The sequence below is a fragment of the Barbus barbus genome (assembly GCF_936440315.1).
Source record: "Barbus barbus genome assembly, chromosome: 24".
Taxonomy (NCBI): domain Eukaryota; kingdom Metazoa; phylum Chordata; class Actinopteri; order Cypriniformes; family Cyprinidae; genus Barbus; species Barbus barbus.
In genome coordinates, this window is record NC_136752.1 from 8,641,654 (window position 1) to 8,661,014 (window position 19,361).

General features: G+C 36.3%; 1 protein-coding gene across 1 annotated transcript in view; it reads right to left on the bottom strand.

Annotated features, from left to right (window-relative positions):
• Positions 1-2,883: 2,883 nt before the first annotated feature.
• Positions 2,884-19,361, bottom strand: part of LOC306844030 (uncharacterized protein C14orf132) — a gene marked incomplete at both ends in the record, with an annotated part of 29,737 nt that continues 13,259 nt past the window's right edge. Inside the window, one exon of the mRNA XM_079375857.1 lies at positions 2,884-3,114. Coding sequence (XP_079231983.1) covers positions 2,884-3,114 — 231 coding nt within the window. The remainder of the gene's footprint in view (positions 3,115-19,361) is intronic.

The window sequence follows — 19,361 nt, forward strand, 5'->3', positions numbered from 1 at the left end:
TCTTTCCAATTAGAGTGTATTATACTCCATAATTAACAATCAGCTCTTCATCAAACTTCATTGTGGCAGTTAAGAGTTTATCTGTGAAGTATTTTAAATACCGACGTGAGACTTTATAGTCCATAAATCAAAGTCGTTGATAAAGTGAAGGCCATTTTCCTGTTCAGCATATATTTAACTCCATTTCCTAGTGCAATCCACTGCAGAGAAGATGATAGATGATCATCTTGGCTCGGTCCCAGTCCATTTCATCCTGTTGAACCGTATCTAAAACGGTTTCATTTTGGTCAGACTTATAAATAAAGTCCAAAGTCCACTGATCAGATCAATAGAGTGACCGTCACAGTCTGAAGACTGTCCGGTCAATAACGACTCAATTAGTAACTTTCCCTCAAGTTTTATAGTGAAAATACTGAAGATTTGACTGGTTTGTAAAATTCAATTGGTATGAAATAACTTTTAAAACGTCTTTTTTTGTGGTTTTATTGGTCATAGACGACATCTTTAACGACATCTGGCAATGTTTGACAGTTGCATGATTGGGATTATAATAGAACTGACTGATCTAAAAAAATAAAAAAAGGTGCATGTGTGGAAAAAAACCAGCAGTAACAAATGGTGGGAAGCCGGTGTTCCCATCAATCTGCTTAAACTAGCTTAAAGGAACAGTTCACTCAAAAATGAAAATTTGCAAAAAAAATGTGCAAAATATGTACAAAGAAGATGTAGATGAGTTTGTTTCTTCATCTGAACAGATTTAGAGAAGTTTAGCATTGCATCACTTGCTCACCAATGTATTCACTCTGCAGTCAATGGGTGCCGTCAGAATGAGAGTCCAAGCAGCTGATAAAAATATCACACACTGTAAAAATAAATAGTTTTCAATTTAAATAATTACAATTTTTAATTTAGTCAACTAAAATATTCCAGTTGTCCCTTAAATTAACATTTAAAGTAACTTAAAATTTCAAGTCAGCGGGGTAACAAATTATTTTAAGTTGAAACAACTTTTGAAACAATTATTATTATTTTTTTTACAGTGCAATAATCCATAAGTAATCTACATCACTCCAGTCCATCGAATGATGTCTTGTGAAGTGAAAAGCTGCATATTTGTAAGAAACAAATCCAAATGAATGTGTTTTAACTTTAATCCGTTGCTTCTGGCTAAAAAACAAACAAACACATAACCTATAATGATGCTCCTCCAGTTCCCTGTTGTCCTCTCATATCATTTGGACTGTTTTCACTTGTAAACAGTGCTGAATCTGTGCATATTTCTCTCCTGATTGATATGACAAGATGACGTTTTCTCTGGAGAAATCAATTATTATGAATAGAGGACTCATATTTAGCCATAAGCAACCATTTGAAGTTAAAAATATCTTTATGATGGATTTGTTTCTTACAAATAATGATGTTAGGTGGTGAACTGGAGTCATGTTGTGGATTATTGTGATGCTTTTATTAGCTGTTTGGACTCTCATTCTGACGGCACCCATTCACTTCAAATGATCCATTGGTTAGCAAGTGGCATACTGCTAAATTTCTCTAAATCAGTCTAGATGAACAAACAAACTCATCTACATCTAGAATAGCCTGAGGATGAATAAATACTATGCAAATTTAATTTTTTTAGGAGAACTTGGTTTAACCTAGCCGACTTCAACTAGCTTCTCTAGAAAGACCATGTTGGTCACCTAACCAGACCGGTACTAACCTGCATAAGCAAACTTGGAGCAGTAAATTAATTTATTTTAAGTAAAATTGTTGGTCCAGTCATATGCTTCATTTGTAGTTTAAGGCTTTGAAACACTCCAAAAATCACACAATTCAAAATAAATAAATGCATATAAAAAATATACATGAAATAAATCTCTTCATATGCATGTTTGTTTGGACAGTTGCTTTGCGCCAGTGGGCAGTAAAGATGTTTGTAGGTGGGATAAGAAGCCACAGCCACTTTCTACCAGACAGCATGAAACAGTCGCCACAGCAACTCTACCTTTTATGCTGAGCTCATTAAAAGCAAAGCTTTGACCTCTACCAAATACAAGCTGGACCTGTTACCCTCAACTAAGGGGATGGAATGATTTATCAGTAAAAAATCATTTACTAGTATGCAGGTTTTAATTAAAATCATTGTGTGATGCATTTCTTAAATGTTAAACTGAACCTTTCATCAACTAAAATGGCAATTTTACCCTGTGAATAATTAAGAGAAGAGATTGTCTCCAAATTGACATCCTGGGGTGAAAAAAGAAATGATAATTTAAAAAAAGAAATTAATGATTTTAAGTGCTTTTATTTCTTATTATCTCTGTTTCTGACCAAGGTTAAAATACTTTCATAAAAAAGGGTTTCGTTTCCTGTTCTTGGCACTTGCATACTGCACTTCCTCTATTTATATTATTTTATGGTTACTTTTCCAAATTAGGTTTGGGATTCATTTCAACTTTCTAATCACTGCTTTAAAAAGTTGGATGACTTTCAGAGAATGGTGTTTGCCCTCTAGACATTTAAAGCTTAATAACAGCATTTGTTATTACATACTAAAAGCAAAAAACTTGGCAGTATTAGTCACTCAAAATAAATAAATAAAAAACAAATCTGTGGTTTTTCCTCATGTTACACTTGTTTAGCATTAAACAATCTAGTTACAAAGTTTTCAACATGAAAATTACAATGAATCAAAAATAATTTCTGGAGATTCTAAATACCATTCTGCGTAAAAAACGAACAAATAAACAACTAACACAGTGTACGTTTTTTCTTGAAAGATTCCACACACTGTTCGTCTGATGAGGGGCCCCCGGGGGCCCTATATTTGGAGGACTCAAAGCTTAATATGTCTCCAAAGTTCAGCTGGTTTCATTCCAGAGGTCAGAATGTGAAGGCGTAGACGACGCCCACCACTACGATGTTCCCTATGGTGGCGGTGATGGCGATCCACAGCCAGATGGCATCTCGGGACATGGGCTGCTGCTCCTCCTGTTGGCTGTGAGCTGCCAGAGCGGCGGCATGGACACTAGCAGAGGAGTTGAAGAGAGAGTGATCTGTGCTGTAGTCATCGTGAGGCGATGAGTCCATGAAGGCTCCTGTCATCACAGGGATCTGACGATGGAGAACAGAAGAGGTCAGATGCATGATCATTCAACCAAATGATTCCATCTTCTACATCAGTAGCACTCTGGTCTGGTTTTGTAGACATCTTACAAAAGTCTCACTGAAATCACTGCTAGGCACAATTACAGCTCAAGATACAATCGAGAAGTGCACTTAAGATTGCTTTAACCTTAGCCTGCACTCTAACCAATAAAATATCCAAAAGGGGGTTTTTACAGCCATGCCAGATAAGAACCATGGACCATGCAATGGACAGATCCATTTTGATTTGATTAGATTTATTGCAAATAATAATATGACAATAACACCAAAAAAAACGACAGACCTGAAAAACTGAAAAACGACAGACCTCATATGACTAAAGTAAGTGCATTGACTTATTATTGATGTCTCACCCTCAAGTCATCCTAGGTGTAAATTACTTTCTTGTTTCAGACAAATACAATCAGAGTTATATAAAAAAATGTCCAGGCTCTTCCTAGCTTTATAATAGCAGTGAATAGCTATTGAGATTTTGAAGCCCAAAAAAGTGCATCTATCCATCATAAACTTCACATGGCTCCAGGCAGTGAATAAAGGCCTTCTGAGGCAAAGTGAAAGCGCATACAACAGTTAACGTAAGCTAGAGATTGCGGGTTACAATGTATAAATATTGATATTATTCTTACACAAGTGAAGTGACATTCAGCCAAGTATGGTGACCCATACTCGGAATTCGTGCTCTGCATTTAACCCATCCAACGTGCACACACACAGCAGTGAACACACACACACACTGTGAACACACACCCGGAGCAGTGGGCAGCCATTTTATGCTGCAGCGCCCGGGGAGCAGTTGGGGGTTCGGTGCCTTGCTCAAGGGCACCTCAGTCGTGGTATTGAGGGTGGAGAGATTGCTGGACATTCACTCCCCCCACCTACAATTCCTGCCGGTCGGAGACTCGAACCCGCAACCTTTGGATTACAAGTCCGACGCTCTAACCATCAGGCCACGACTTCCCCTAAGTCACTTTGCCCCTAAAATCACTTTGCATCAGAAGGTTTTTATGAACCCCCCAGAGCTGTGTGATGCACTTTTTATGATGGATGGATACACTTTTTTTGGGCTTCAAAATCTTGACCATCATTCACTGGCATTATAAAGTTTGGAAGAGCCAGGATAATTTTTTTATATAATGTATTTATGTATTTGTCTGAAAGAAGCAAGTCAAATACAACTAGGATGGCTTGTGGGTGGTCATTTTTTATTTTTGGGTGAACTATATCTTTAATTATTTAATTCACTATTTACTTTCACTATTCAATATTATTTCATTCACCATTTATTTAATTATTATTATTATGATTATTAATATTATTATTATAAAATTGCTTGGTAAGTGACTTTTTTAACCTGCAAATTTTCACACCGAAAGCAAGAACTGTACTGCTAAACCATCTTCCTATGGCTAGCAAATACAAGCATCCCTGGGGCTTTCTGCTTTTTTATTTTGGAAAATTTGAGCCATAAACCATGTTAAAAAATTTGCATTAAAAATGCAAATTTTTGTGTTAATAGATCACTGAAAATATTTCACAGTACACAACTGTGTCTTATGGCCCTTGGCCCTAAAAATGGTCCTTTTTAGTAATTCCCAAAGCAGAGCTGTCATTTGCATAACCTTCACAACAAAGTGTCTAACAAGTTGCATGATGACGATTAAAGCGAGAACATGAACAACAGTGAATAACAACTCTGGCTCTTTCCAGAGACGTGTCTGATCTGCTTCAGGGCTGATCAAAACCTGCATGGGGCAGTAAAGAGTCTGACAGCTTCCACTGAGCTGAGATGAAAAGACTCTCACCACCAGGGTAAAAATATCACAAAGAACCCAGAGACAGCCAATTCCTCGCCTCTCTATTCAGTCTGACATGCGCACCTGTCTGTGCTGCGGTTTGAGGTGTTGCACCTTTATAAGCTGCACGCTTCACACATACAAAGACGGATCCTTGTTCTGTTTCACTATGGCAACTGTTGACAGAAGAGAACAAGGAATGATGGAGGCAGGGATCCTGGGAATGAAGAAGAATGACAAACTTAACTGTGTATGAGTGGCTACCAGTGAACCATCATGAGCAGATAAACAAAATCAAAAACGGCAAATCATAAAGCAGCATCTGAATCATCCATCTCCGAGTTTAATAGTTTATAGTGTGTCATTTCACTCATGGCTGAACACTTTTTAATCTGCATCTACTACATATTCAAACCACTGTCAGGAAGCACAAACTGCTCTTGCAGAAACAAAAATACACTCAAATATGACTGAGGTAGCCTATGTTTACTACACTGTAAAAAATTATTCTCTGAAGTTGTAAATAAAGATTATTGGAGCATGTTTAGAAGAAAACACAACTTTAGTCATTATACTTTAATATTTCATGTTTAAAGGAATAGTATATGCAAAAATGAAACTTTACTCCTCCTCAGGCCATCCACGATGCAGATGAGTTTGTTTCTTCATCTGGACAGATTTGCTCACCTAGGATCCTCTGCAGTGAATGGGTGCCGTCAGAATGAGAGTCCAAACAGCTGATAAAAACATCACAATAATCCAAACCACTCAAGTCCATCAGATAATGTCTTGTGAAAAGCTCAGTGTTTGTAAGAAACAAATTCATCATTAAGGCGTTTTAACTTGAAATCATTGCTTATTGTGATGTTTTTATTAGCTGTTTATACTCTCATTCTGACGGCACCCATTCACTGCAGAGCATCCATTGGTGAGCAAGTGATGTAATCCTAAATTCCTCCAAATCTGTTCCGATGAAGAACTCATCTACATCTTGGATGGCCTGAGGGTGAGAAAATTATCATTTTTGGGTGATCTGTTCTTCAAAATCACTGTTACTTGCCATTATTTGTGTTTACTAGCAATTTCAGAGTGAAAACTGTTTCTACATTTTTTTTTTCAGTGCTCTACCATAAAAATGTATATGCAATATTTTGTCTGACAAAATATTAAAAAATTCAAATCCATATTTATATTTAACATACAATCCATAATTTAGTATGTATGCTGGTGTGCATTGTTGATAGCAATGTATTCCATTTTGCTAAAGGCAAAAACACACTTGAACAGCTGAATTATGGCTCAACTGCCAGGCTTACATTAAGACCAAGGAAGCAGATCAGAATGTGAGCTTTCTTATATTACTTAAAATTACGCCATTTCAGAACTATTTTGAGATGTTATGTTGATTTATTATTATTATTATTTAGGTCAGTGATTAGCTGATTATTGAAGGTTGTAAAACAGAGGCAACTGAGCAGCAATCGATACAGCTCTGCACCTGTTGCTCCACATGGACAGAATAACTCCATTAATCTTTAAAGAGAAAACCCCTCTCTCATATTTTTGAAACATAAAAACAGACATACACATAAATAACAGAATTACTAAATGAATCAGCACAACCTTTTTTTTAGAGTGTAGTGCATAAATCATATGCACTTTTATATTTTATGTTTTTTTCACCATTGCTTGAAAGCTTCCATTTAAATTCAGTTTAACTGAAAAGAGATGCAAGTATTAGTTTTAGTTCTTACTTTTTGAATTTAAAATATCTTTTTCTGAACAATTATCCTTAAGAAATAACATTTTACAAAAGTAATATATCGAATTAATTGATTCCTAATAACTCTAAACCAAACAGAGCACTTCACTGTCGAATGAAGCTGTTCTGCATGTTTCCTCTATTAAAACAATCGCATTCGAAGGTTTTCAATGTTCTCATGACCTCATTCTCCTCGAACGCTTTTTAACTTTTAACAGCAGTCACTGATGGATTTTACATCATCAAAAAAAAAATATGCAGAGAAAGAAACACTATATGAATATCAACCTTTAACTCAAGGCGAAGGCTTTTATGCAATGCAACTGTCACATGAACTCAGTATCTGTTCATCGCATGGGCAGCGGTTGAAATGAGTTGCCTGGAGCTTAATACCATTCAGAGAGCTGCATTAAGTCTTAATGATTCCCATGCTTCCTGTTGCCTCTGCTCCGAGCTCAAATATGATGGATTCAAGGGACAACTGCTAGGAGCCCAAAGGCTCACAGTAGCGAATAGGCACTCTGGGGCACCTAATAAAAATTAGATAACGAATGCAAACAAATGTACACATACTTAAACAGTAAAATATCTGTAGATGTCCAAGCTTTCTCATTCAATCTACTTAGTCACATGGACCAAAAACAAACCACTTTCTGTCCTGATGTTTACAAGTTTATCCAACCTAAACATTCCAATCAGTTCTCTTACGTTTTGTAGGAGCACAAGAACATAGAGGGAGAAGTAAATGTGTCAGTGTTAGGTGCCTCTGTAATCTAGCAAACAGTACTTTTTTTTATTTAACCACATTTTGAAGTCAAAAGGTACACTTGAGAGAAGAGCTGTACCAAATGCTTCACTTTGCTTACTTGCTATACCATTTTAAAAAAAAACATGTAGATGTAAAATAAATATCTACATCATGCAGTTAAATTAATTTCATATCAAAACAAATCTATTATGCATGTTGACAAATGTCCAATGTAAAATCAATGGATAAATTATTTGGCTAAGGAATTTAGCTAAAATTGGGGTAAGCTGTGTCAGTATATAATAGTAAGCTTTGCCTTCAACAAACAAACAAATAACAAATAACTAATATTACAAAATGTCAATATCCAAATATTATGAATATACAGGTACATCTAAAAAAAAATTGAATATCATGAAAAAGGTCAATATTTTTTGTCACTCATTTCAGAAAGTGAAACCCATATATTATATATATTCCTTACACATAGAGTGAAATATTTCAAGCCTTTATTCTTGAAATGTTGATGATTATGGCTTAAAGATAATGAAAACCCAAAATTCAGTGTCTCAGAAAATTAGAATATTACATAGGATCGATTAAAAAAGGATATGTTAAACAGAAATGTCAGGCTTCTGAAAAGTATGTTAATTTCTATGCACTCAATACTTCTTTGGGCATCCTTTTGCATGAATTACTGCATCAATGCAGCGTGGCATGGAGGCAATCAGCCTGTGGCACTGCTCAGGTGTAATGGAAGCCCAGGTTGGTTTGATAGCTGCCTTTAGGCCATCTGCATTGTTGGGTCTGGTGTCTCTCATCTTCCTCTTGACAATACCCCATAGATTCTCTTCAGGTTCAGGTCAGGCAAGTTTGCTGGCCAATAAAGCACAGTAACACCATGGTCATTGAACCAGCTTTTGGTACCTTTGGCAGTGTGGGCAGGTGCCAAGTCCTGCTGGAAAATAAAATCAGCATCTCCATAAAGCTTGGCAGCAGAAAGAAGCATGAAGTGCTCTAAAATTTCCTGGAAGATGGCTGTGTTGACTGTGGACTTCAGAAAAAACAGTGGACCAACACCAGCAGATGACATGGCACCCCAAATCATCACTGACTGTGGAAACTTCACACTGGACTTCAAGCAACATGGATTCTGTGCCTCTCCACACTTCATCCAGACTCTGGGACCTTGATTTCCAAATGAAATGCAAAATTTAATTTAATTTGAAAAGAGGACTTTGGACCACTGAGCAACAGTCCAGTTATTTTTCTCCACAGCCCAGGTAAGATGCTTCTGACGTTGTCTCTGGTTCAGAAGTGACTTGGTAGCCCTTTTCCTGAAGACATCTCAGTGTGGTAACTCTTGATGCACTGACTCCAGCTTCAGTACACTCCTTGTGAAGCTCTCACAAGTGTTTGAATCAGCTTTGCTTGACAGTATTCTCAAGCTTGCGGTCATCCCTGTTGCTTGTGCACCTTTTCCTACCCAAATTCTTCCTTCCAGTCAACTTTTCATATGCTTTGATACAGCACTCTGTAAACAGCCACACCTTTCAGTAATGAGCCTCTGTGACTTACCCTCTTTGTGGAGGGTGTCATGTTCGTCTTCTGGATCTTTGCCAAGTCAGCAGTTTTCCCCATTATTGTGGTTTCAAAGAACAAGGGATTTGAAAATTTTCACTTTTTGAAATAAGTTACAAGAAAAAATTAACTTTTACACGATATTCAATTTTTTTTAGATGTACCTGTATAAATAACAAAATAAAAATAAATAACAAGCAAACATATAACATTGTATTATTAACTATTTGCAATATTTTATTTTATTTAAATAATTATATTCTCAAAATGTATTTACTACTTAGAATCATCATAAATCTGTTCATTGTGAAAACAAAAAATCTAGTTAGTTAAAAACTATAAACATGCTCACTGTGTATTTACACATTCAGTTTATTTGTACTATTACAGATGTTACACGTTACTGTAACCATTTCCTGTTTCTGTTTTGTTTTCTAGACTTTTAGTTTGAATTTACGTCCTTGTTCCTGCAATTAGCTTCTGTTTTCTGTGGATTGTTTTTTGTTTGTGCTAAATAAAGTTCAATAGCTGCAAATAAGACTTTATTAGTTTACTAAATTATCCAAATGGATGGAAATTTGATATGCAATTTAGATATAAATCATATTTAGGCCTAAATATCATTTGGCAAGATGTATTTCTGGACTTCATGTTCCTATAGCTCTGTGTGTGTATGCATGCATTCATATAAGTTTTCCTTCATCATCATTTGTCATTGTTCATTGGCTGAAGGAAAATTTCAAACATGGCTTACCACACTCTCCCTTAACTGAATAACATAACCATTTCGATTTGCAAGACTATTCTCAGTTTCGAAAAATGTTCGATATGGCAATACCAACACATACATACCTCGCTAGACCGATAGGGGATTATTGTACTGAGAATGGATCGTTGTCAGTATGATGAAGCTTTGTTGCCCAGACGGGTGTTATCGCTGTGCCGAAGACAGAGCTCTCCCTGTACAGCAGGCCTCACAGCTATTTTTTAGTCCTCCTTCCATTCAAATGTCACAATTTTAAGACAAAATCCTCTTTTCTGTTCACAGTCGCTGCTTTTTGTTCTTGATTCCAGTCTTAGAAAACCTCCTACAGCAACTTCTTTATGAACCTCTGCTTTATTATTGGTTGAGGTGCAGTCAGGGTTTCACTGGCACTTTGGCCTTCAAGGCACCCACAAATGAAAGAAAGGCAGAGAGAATAGCGAATCCTAGTCTAGCAGGAGAAAATAGGGTTCAGGAAAAGATTTGACTTTATAAATTTCCAGAGCCAGAGGACAATGACCGATTTTTTTATGTGTCATAGTTTTGGATTAACTCACTGTGGTGATATATAGTATCTTCTGCAGTGCTCATGCCTGCCAGTTACTATACAGTTGAATTCCAAACTTCTGGCAGTGTGAGATTTGATTAAGAGTGGCAATCCAACACTACCAATGACTGATTGCCAAAGTGATTTACTCCTCCAAATATGCATTCAAACTTTGAATGAACGTTCAGAATGATGAAGCACCATTCTGGATGGGGCAGGAAAGGACATTTCCTTTAAACCTTTGATTGGATACATGAGATAACCACCATCAAGGGCATGGCATTTGCATCTGCTTTCAATTAAACTTTAGAAATTATATAAAAATCCCTGACGGAAAGTTAATGCTACTGCGTTTGAAACTCCTTCATGCTCAGGTGATTTACAGTGATAGTGGCACTTCGTTTTACTGAAGCATTTGAGGCACAAAACCATTTGCTGTTGTTGTTTGCTAAGACAAAATTGTTAGATATTTTAGACACACTAAAATACGGATAGTTTACTTTTAAACACATCAGAATTTTCCCAATTTTGTACTGAATTTTAACATGTACGGTTACATTTGTGTGAACTGATTTCTGGGAATTCAAAGCAATTTCAATACCAAAAACATAATATTTAACTGTGTTCTATATTTTTTTGCACAACTTTGTTATAGGATTTTCCACGTTATAAAAATCAACTAGTATTCCTTAATATAATAAATTGTAACCATTAAACCATCCATTTTCTTGATTCATACACAATTTGAATCCATGTAACACTGTTACTGTAATACTCTACTGTAAGGTTCCATTTAGTTAACATTAGTTAATACTTAATGAAAAATACTTGTAAAGTATTAAGATAATTATTCAAAATGTTATCTGCTAATATCTTTTAATGAGCCTGTGCCAAGAACTCATAAAGAACAGTAGTACTTTAATTAACTAACAATGAAGAATGAATATGGTAACAAATATATTGCTCATTGTTAGTTAATATTAGTTAATGCATTTATTAGCATTAACTAATGGACCTGACGGTAAAGTGTTTCCGAAATAAATAATATATTTTAAATATATATCACATATAGTTGTTTGGATAGTATAAGTTTGTTTGTTTGTATAAGGCTGTTGAAGATAGATAGGTGTAACCACTTGACTTTTTGTTAACTTCAGAATCACAGTTAAATTGGGATGAGATCTAAAACTGAAAAAGGACGTCAGTCATTCAGCCGAGCCAAGATAGCATGCATTGATGTTGACTAATGAGTTTCTGCATGCTAGAAATGAAATCTTTTCTGAGGCTGATAGCCTCTATGTCGTGAACAGATAAAGGTATTTGCCACAAGTGTCTGGTACACACTGCATCAAGATAGAAAATGAGAAAAGCAGAGATAAATGAACCACTGGACTTTGTAATGATATTTATTAGAAAGATGGAAAGATTAGCAAACATCAGAGTCTGATTTGCTGAGTTTGATCTGTTTTAATGCAAATTATGATTCAAAATTCATCATTTTCAGTCTGATAATGTATTCAACCACCAGTGACTTGAGTTATGCAACGTGACTCGGTTTGTCTCTTGGAATTTGGTAGGAACTGAATAGCAATGAATCACACTGTCTCTGTTAATCAAGTTGGGTTTGACAGACGTCTTTTGATTTAGAAAGTATACACCTGCTTTTAAGAAGATGTTTATCAGATATTTGTACACAAGAGATGCTTCCAGATAAAGTGCTCTTTAACAGAAATTTTAGAGACGTACGTGTGTAGCTGTACAAAAAGGCTAAACAATATCAAGGAATTCACGAGTTCGCCTGCCCATTCAGCCCTTCCAGATAACGGTAAACAAACTTGGCTTGCTGTCCATGATGGAGGCTCGAACCCGAGTTCTCTGAACTCGTGCTCTGAGTAAGAACCCCCCCATGATGGTAAGGGGTGGAGGAAAAAAGAGAGGAATTTAGAGGAGGAGAAGGGGTGGTGGAGGGATGCCGGAAGAATTGTCGCTGGAACGGACCAATGACTGCTGCTTATATGTCGTAGCGGTGATTGACAGGACTGGATGATTAGGCTCCTCCCGAACCTGCGTTTGGGAACTTCATTTATTTTATCTAATGTGACTGGTGGTTTTAGGGGTGGTAAATAATGTAATAATTCTGATAAAAGAAAGATAACTTCAAACTAAATTATACTTTCTAGCAGTCATTTCTGATTAAAAGGGGCACCTGTAGGTTTACTGACAAAATAACTGTAGCTATTTTTTTTTTTTTTTTTTTTTGTAGGTGGTCTGATAATGTGAAAAATGTTTGCAAAAACAAAAGAAAAACATTCAAGTTGACTTTGAGATAAGCGTATTTAGTGCTTCAGTAAATGTGTGTAGAATAAAAGGATCTCCTAGATGTGCTTTAAAATGCAAAAAGCCCACACTGATCTAGTGCAGATTTATATAAAACAGCTGAAAAACAACAGGGATGGACACATGTTTATTCAAATGACAATGCCTTAGTTCAAGCTTCACAAAGTTTCTAGAACTAAAAAAAATTGCATTTTGTTTAAATTAATTGTTTGTTCTCGGTGTACTGTAAAAAGAATATAATAATAATAATAATAATGTTTTGTTCCATGTTTTGTGAAAAAAAGTAAACAGCAAGTATTTGCCCCAAAATGAATCCTTTTTACTGCATGATCTGGCATGCAGATCATTAATTAAATGTTAATGGTTATATTAATGCAGATACACTCTCTTACAAAACCATTAACATTTAATTAATGTTCATTAGTTCACAATATGCAATCATGTCATGGTTGAAATGGTGTTTTTTTTTTAAATACACACTTTCTTCCTCCACATTTTTTTAACAATAAATATATAAAGTCCCACATAAATGACTGAGGGTCACACTTCATTCATTCTTTCTTTCTTTAAGTAGAAGACGAAGACAGAATTTTTATATACAATATGAGAAGCAGATCTACATATAAGAACACAGGGAAAATTTGCTGTTTCAATATTTTATTTTTATTTTAGTTAAAGGGATAGTTCACCCAAAAATGAAATTTCTGTCATTAATTACTCGCCCTTGTGTCGTTCCAAACCCATAAGACCTTGGTTTAACTTCGGAACACAAATTAAGATATTTTTGCTCAGACTTTTCATTTTGGGGTGAACTGTCCCTTTAAGTGTTGTGTCATTATTGACAACATTATTACCGCTTTATGTTTCTCTTTGATTTTATGAGGTGCTTATGTGTCTCTTGAGGTCAATACAAATAACAGTACACAACATAACATATATTATTTGTATATATGAATATATAGTTTGAAATCCCCTGTTGTATGAGACCATGCCAATCTTACAGCATAACCAATAAGTGTTTGAAATATTTAACCTTTTGACCTCACATAAATTGTGACGAATCCAACAAACGTCCAGTTAAAAAAAAAACATCAGATTTCTCCATCTGAGCTCAAATCAAATTCACTCATAACTATGACAGCTTACATAAGGGTATCACCACATGCAGGAGAGCTCCAGATGGAAGAAAAATACCTTGTGAGAGCCATCAGCTTGTACCTCTGAGAGAATGAATCCTCTGGCAAGAGCAAATGAATCAGTGTGCAGTGAACTACATGGCATTATCTACACTGAAGTGCCATTTCCATTCACAGCAGTGCTGAACAAGCTTCCGGCCCCCATCTCGCTGCCTTCATTGTCCTTATGGGCACACATTTACCCATCCAGGCATCACTGTCATCAGCTAGCGGGGAATGACACTCAGCTCTCTGAGGAGGAGGTTCCAGATTGGTGATGTGGCATTTGTTCAGCTGGATGAAATGCTGAGAACTTCCACATCAGCAGTTTGTGAACTTGTTTTGGCTCACAATTTTAGTGTCTCAGACTGCTCTTGTTAAATAACCTGAATTAACCTTAATTAAAAGTAGTGGTGAGGTGGAAGAGTCATTGTTAAATCATGTAGCTTTTCAGTAGTGAAGCTAAATTGTATTGATTAAGTAGCTGGGTAGCATTGACACCAGGTATTGTTTTGTTTTCCTTGACAATATATGACTTACCAATGCATATGTGTTCTGTCAGCTGCTTAGAATTAAAACTACAACGAAGCCCAATTAACGAATTATCATTCAGTCAGCTCTATTTAACTCTACTGAACTGATTAACTAATTGTTCTGAATCATTCTGATAGCTCACTCACACACTTATTCGTTTTGAGTGGTTTCTCACTTCGTATAAACAGTAGCAGGGTATTTTAGGTTCAACGCCTGCAGGTGCAGCTTGAGAATGAAGGTAAAGACATTTTCAGATTAAAACAGTACACAAAACCAGTACAATTGCCACAGTGTCATGAACCCTGTACCATGTGAATATCATGGTATGTGAAAATGCTGATAATTTAGTACCAAGAAATAGTAAAACACCATGATATATCATCACTATACCATAGTAGAGATTGACCAACACATTTACTTTTTGGCAATTTGCATATAATTTGATTTTTTTTTAAATAAATTGATTATTATAAAAATATCTTTCCTTTGGCAAGCTGCTTTTGTAACTTACTCTAAAGGATATCTTTCAGCTTGGATTGGCAAACTTTCTTGTTGACTACTTGGGAGCTTAGCAATGTAAATTTTTGGTAGGTTCCCAACCCTGATAACTCCATCCTAAACTACTACTTTAATGAGGCCAACATCCTGCAGAGTTTAGCTCCAGCCAGTTCCAACACTTGCATGGAAGCTTCTAGTGAGTCTGAAGTCCTTGATTAGCTGGTTCAAATGTGTTTAATCAGGGTTGGAGCTAGGGGTGTCTACACAACACTGTTTTCAAATAGAATGGAATTTTTACACATATATATATATATATATATATATATATATATATATATATATATATATATATATATATATATTAGGGGTGTAACGATATCACAAACCGAACCGAAAGATCGCGATACACTACCCACGATACGAATCGCGGAACTCTTGTGGCGTACCGCGGTACTCTCACGCCCTCTGCTGCCCATTGTTGAGGTTAATGGCACTTATCGCTAACTAACTATTAATTTAAACTAATTTTCTTTGCTTACATTTGATTAAATTGTATTAGTAACGAATAATAACAGCTTTTAAAATTTTGTTCTAAATATTATATTCTAAAGTTACTGTTTTCCAAGTGCATGTCATTTCATGTGACTTGGGAGTGAGCGTCACACTCGGTTGCTAGTATATGCAGAACGGCTGCTTCGCATAGTACTAAAATTGCAGATCCCCCGGACACATTTAAGTCTCCTGTGTGGGAACATTTTGGTTTTCCAGTGGAGTACAGGAATGGAATTTGTGTCGTAGACAAAGCGCACACAATCTGTCGTAACTGTTTCACAAAATTCTCTTATATGACAGGAAACACGTCTAATATGCTAGCGCATCTCCGGAGACATCACCCCAACATTGATATAAGCGGCACACGTACGAAGCCTCAAAAACAGGAAACTTTTCCCACTGGCTTTAGAATGAAGCTACAAGCTAACTCCGACCATGCTCAAACAATTACAAAGGCAATAGGTGTTTTCATGGCGTTAGATTTGCTAAGTGTGTTGGAGCCAAGATACCAATTACCGAGCCGACCGCATTTCAGTCAGAATGTGCTGCCTCACCTTTACAGCGAAGTAAGAGCCAAACTAGTGGAGGACCTGAGCAATGCTAATTCATTGCTTTAACTATGGACGGGTGGACCTCACGTGCAACTCAGTCTTTCATGACGATCACGGTGCACTACATTACGGCCAACTGGGTGATTAAAAATCCCGTTCTGCAGACACGTGCTGTCTACCTACCTTTCTGACTACCTACATTGGAGTTATCTCATTTTAGTTTACTGTTAAGCTGGCTGCACTAAATAGAGAAATGTTTTATTCTGACTAGTCTACATTGGAGGTATTTATTTCATTTTTGTTTACTAAGGTATGCTGACTGCACTAAAATGTGAAGGCAAAGGTTAAGTCAAAAAAAGTTAAGTCAAGTTATTGTTGTTATTATTGAGTTAAGTGAATCTATTGTTCCTTAGCATTGCTGGTAAAATGACATGAACCCTACCCCCACAGCAAACCGAACCATGGCTCCAAAACCATGAACCGAACTGAACCGTGCCACTGGTGTATCGTTACACCCCTAATATATATATATATATATATATATATATATATATATATATATATATATATATATATATATAACGATACACCCCTAATATATATATGAAAATGCTAACTTTTGAAAATGGGTTTCAAAGTTTTTGAAAGCAATACCGTTATCTTCTCTTTGAAAACTACAAAAACACTTGTAAAAAATTTTTTAGCTTCATTTTTTTGACATGCAGGGCACTTAATTATCAATTTAAATGAAAAAAAACTGGCATCAATATGCAGATGTAAAGGGCATAATAATTCTATTGTCATGATTAAGTTATATATGGAGTAATAAATATATCATATGGCTTCAGAAGACTCGGAATGCAACACAACTTATTTGTAATACTTTTATACAGCTTTTTGGTCAGTTTTAGCAATAAATACCTGTGACTGTATTTTTATTTGCCTGTTCCGTGTTTAATAATTTTGAAAAAATGTAGGTTTAGGGTAGGATATAGTTAGGTGCTCCAAAATATCTGTGAAAGTATAAATGTATATATAATTATTTACATTATTACAAATGCATGCAAATAATTAAATGCATCTTGTACTGATGCTTAATGTGCACAACTGAAAGCAGCGGAGTACCCTGAATGTCAAAAAATTATGCTAAAGGGCAACATTGCCAACTACTGGCCTGGCATGAATAATACAGCATTTTTAGTAGTTTTCATGGATCCGTATTGTTTTGACAACACTGCATATTTGAACAGTTTAGTGTACAAACAACATAGAAAATACCTTTCAGTTTTGAGTACAATCATTGTTGTGCAAATATACCCTTAGTGACCTGATGTTGTGATCATTACTTGAGAATGTATCAATAATAAAATATATATTTAGAAGTAACATATTTTTTCATTTGTTTTAACCTCAATTATTATTATTTATTTATGTTTTTTCTTGACAGTATAGTAGTTTGTCCATTTGAATGTGCAATTTTGGCAGGTTGGCGATTTTTTTAGCTGTAGTTGAGAGAAAGAACTCAAAAGAGCAAGTGAACCCTTTCACATAAACAATAGGTGAGATATTGAGCATGAACACTAGCGCACAAAGACAGAAAAGAAAATACATCAATGTCAAAGACTTTTAAAAATGCAAATGCAGTATGTTTAACGAGATGGCTAAATTTAACAAAAGGTGTCAGAGCCGGGTGACAAATCTAAAGCATTTATTATCACTGTAGAGTATTGCTAGTACAGAGTTGTCCCAAAGGAGAACTGCCCACAATCCTGTAGTGTACATTAGGGATTCATGGAATGTCAGAGTGTCTACTGTTAGACCCAAGCAAGATCTCAGCAAAGCAATCACACAAATGGGTAAAGAATCAAAAAGCAGCCAAGAGACAGTGGGGAAAAAAAAGAAGCCAGTATGCATGTGCTGAGGTTCAAAGGCTGATGAAAAGGTACACAGGCACAATGAGATTTTTTCCACACTGACAATGCAGGAAAGGATTTAGATGGTGAGGAAACAATCTCAAAGCTGAGTGAAGATAATGATGACTGTAAAAAGTGTACACTCTGTCACAGTCCATAAAAAAAACAATATCTGGATGTTGCACATTAAAGGAATTTGGAGTGTGTTGAGACCAGCAATGCTTTTTTTGCAGGCAGATGGTGTATTCATGGTATTTCCAGCAGGGTTGACTGGACCGTGATAGCCAGCCAAAATTTACTGTGTTTATTAAAAACCAACAATGAAGACTACGAATTCTGGCTATGACATCTTCAATGTTACTACAAAGAAATTGTGTGGACCAAACAACACACTAACATGAGAGAAGAGGTAATGAGGGCACATCACACGAGTAAAACAGCTCTTTATGATAGTGATACCAGGATTAATTACCCATGTAAAGGGCTTGCAAAGCCTCACTGAAGCATAAACAGGCGTTACCAGACAGAGAGTACAACATAGAGCTAAAAAATTAGCAACTTTCTCTACTATATCTGAGCTTGCACATGATGAGAAGGTGAAAGAAGTGCCAGATGCTGAAAAGTTTGCTAGTTAATTACTGAAGTCAACAATGATTTTCCAAAATCCTAACTGAACATAGTCAGCGACTCACACAAACCGTGCTCCACACAGAAGACTCAACTTGCAATTGGGCTCAATAGAGATTCATGTTAGCATGTTGCTATGCTAACAGTATAACACTACAGTAAGCATGAAGCCCAAAGTATACTGTCATGAATCCTGTCCATGGCCTTTCGTCCACTCACCACCAGAGGCCGCCCTCTCATTATATTGACTCCCACGCTAGACAGACTGTTACGTGTCACTCTGGACTACATTCTCCATGTTCCAATGTACTAATTATGGACTCATCTGCAGCCAATCACACACACACTATATAACACCCACTCAGACCTTTCTCAGATTACCGAGCATTGTTTGCGTTTATCCCTGTGCTAGCGATAGCAACATTATGGACCATTCAGAGTTTTTCTGAGTCTAATTCTAGTCTAGTCCTGTTCATTGCCTGATTCATCCGTGTCTTGATCCTAGCCTGTTTGCTTCTTCCTGTCTGTTCTCTGCCTACCTTGGACTTTAACCTGTCTTGGATTATCTCTTTGTCTTGCTGTTTCGGACTTTGTTTGCACCTTGCCTGGACTATTGCCTGTTTGTGGATTACCCGTTTGCCTCACCATCTAGATTACGCTCGCCGTCATTTGACCCACACCTGTCTCTGGATAACTATTTTGTCTTGTCTATGCTATACCTGTAGCTGCTGTCGACCCATGCCTGTTTTATGACCACATCTGATAATAAAGCTTTGCAGATTGATGCGCACACCTCTCGTCTCGTTCGTTCC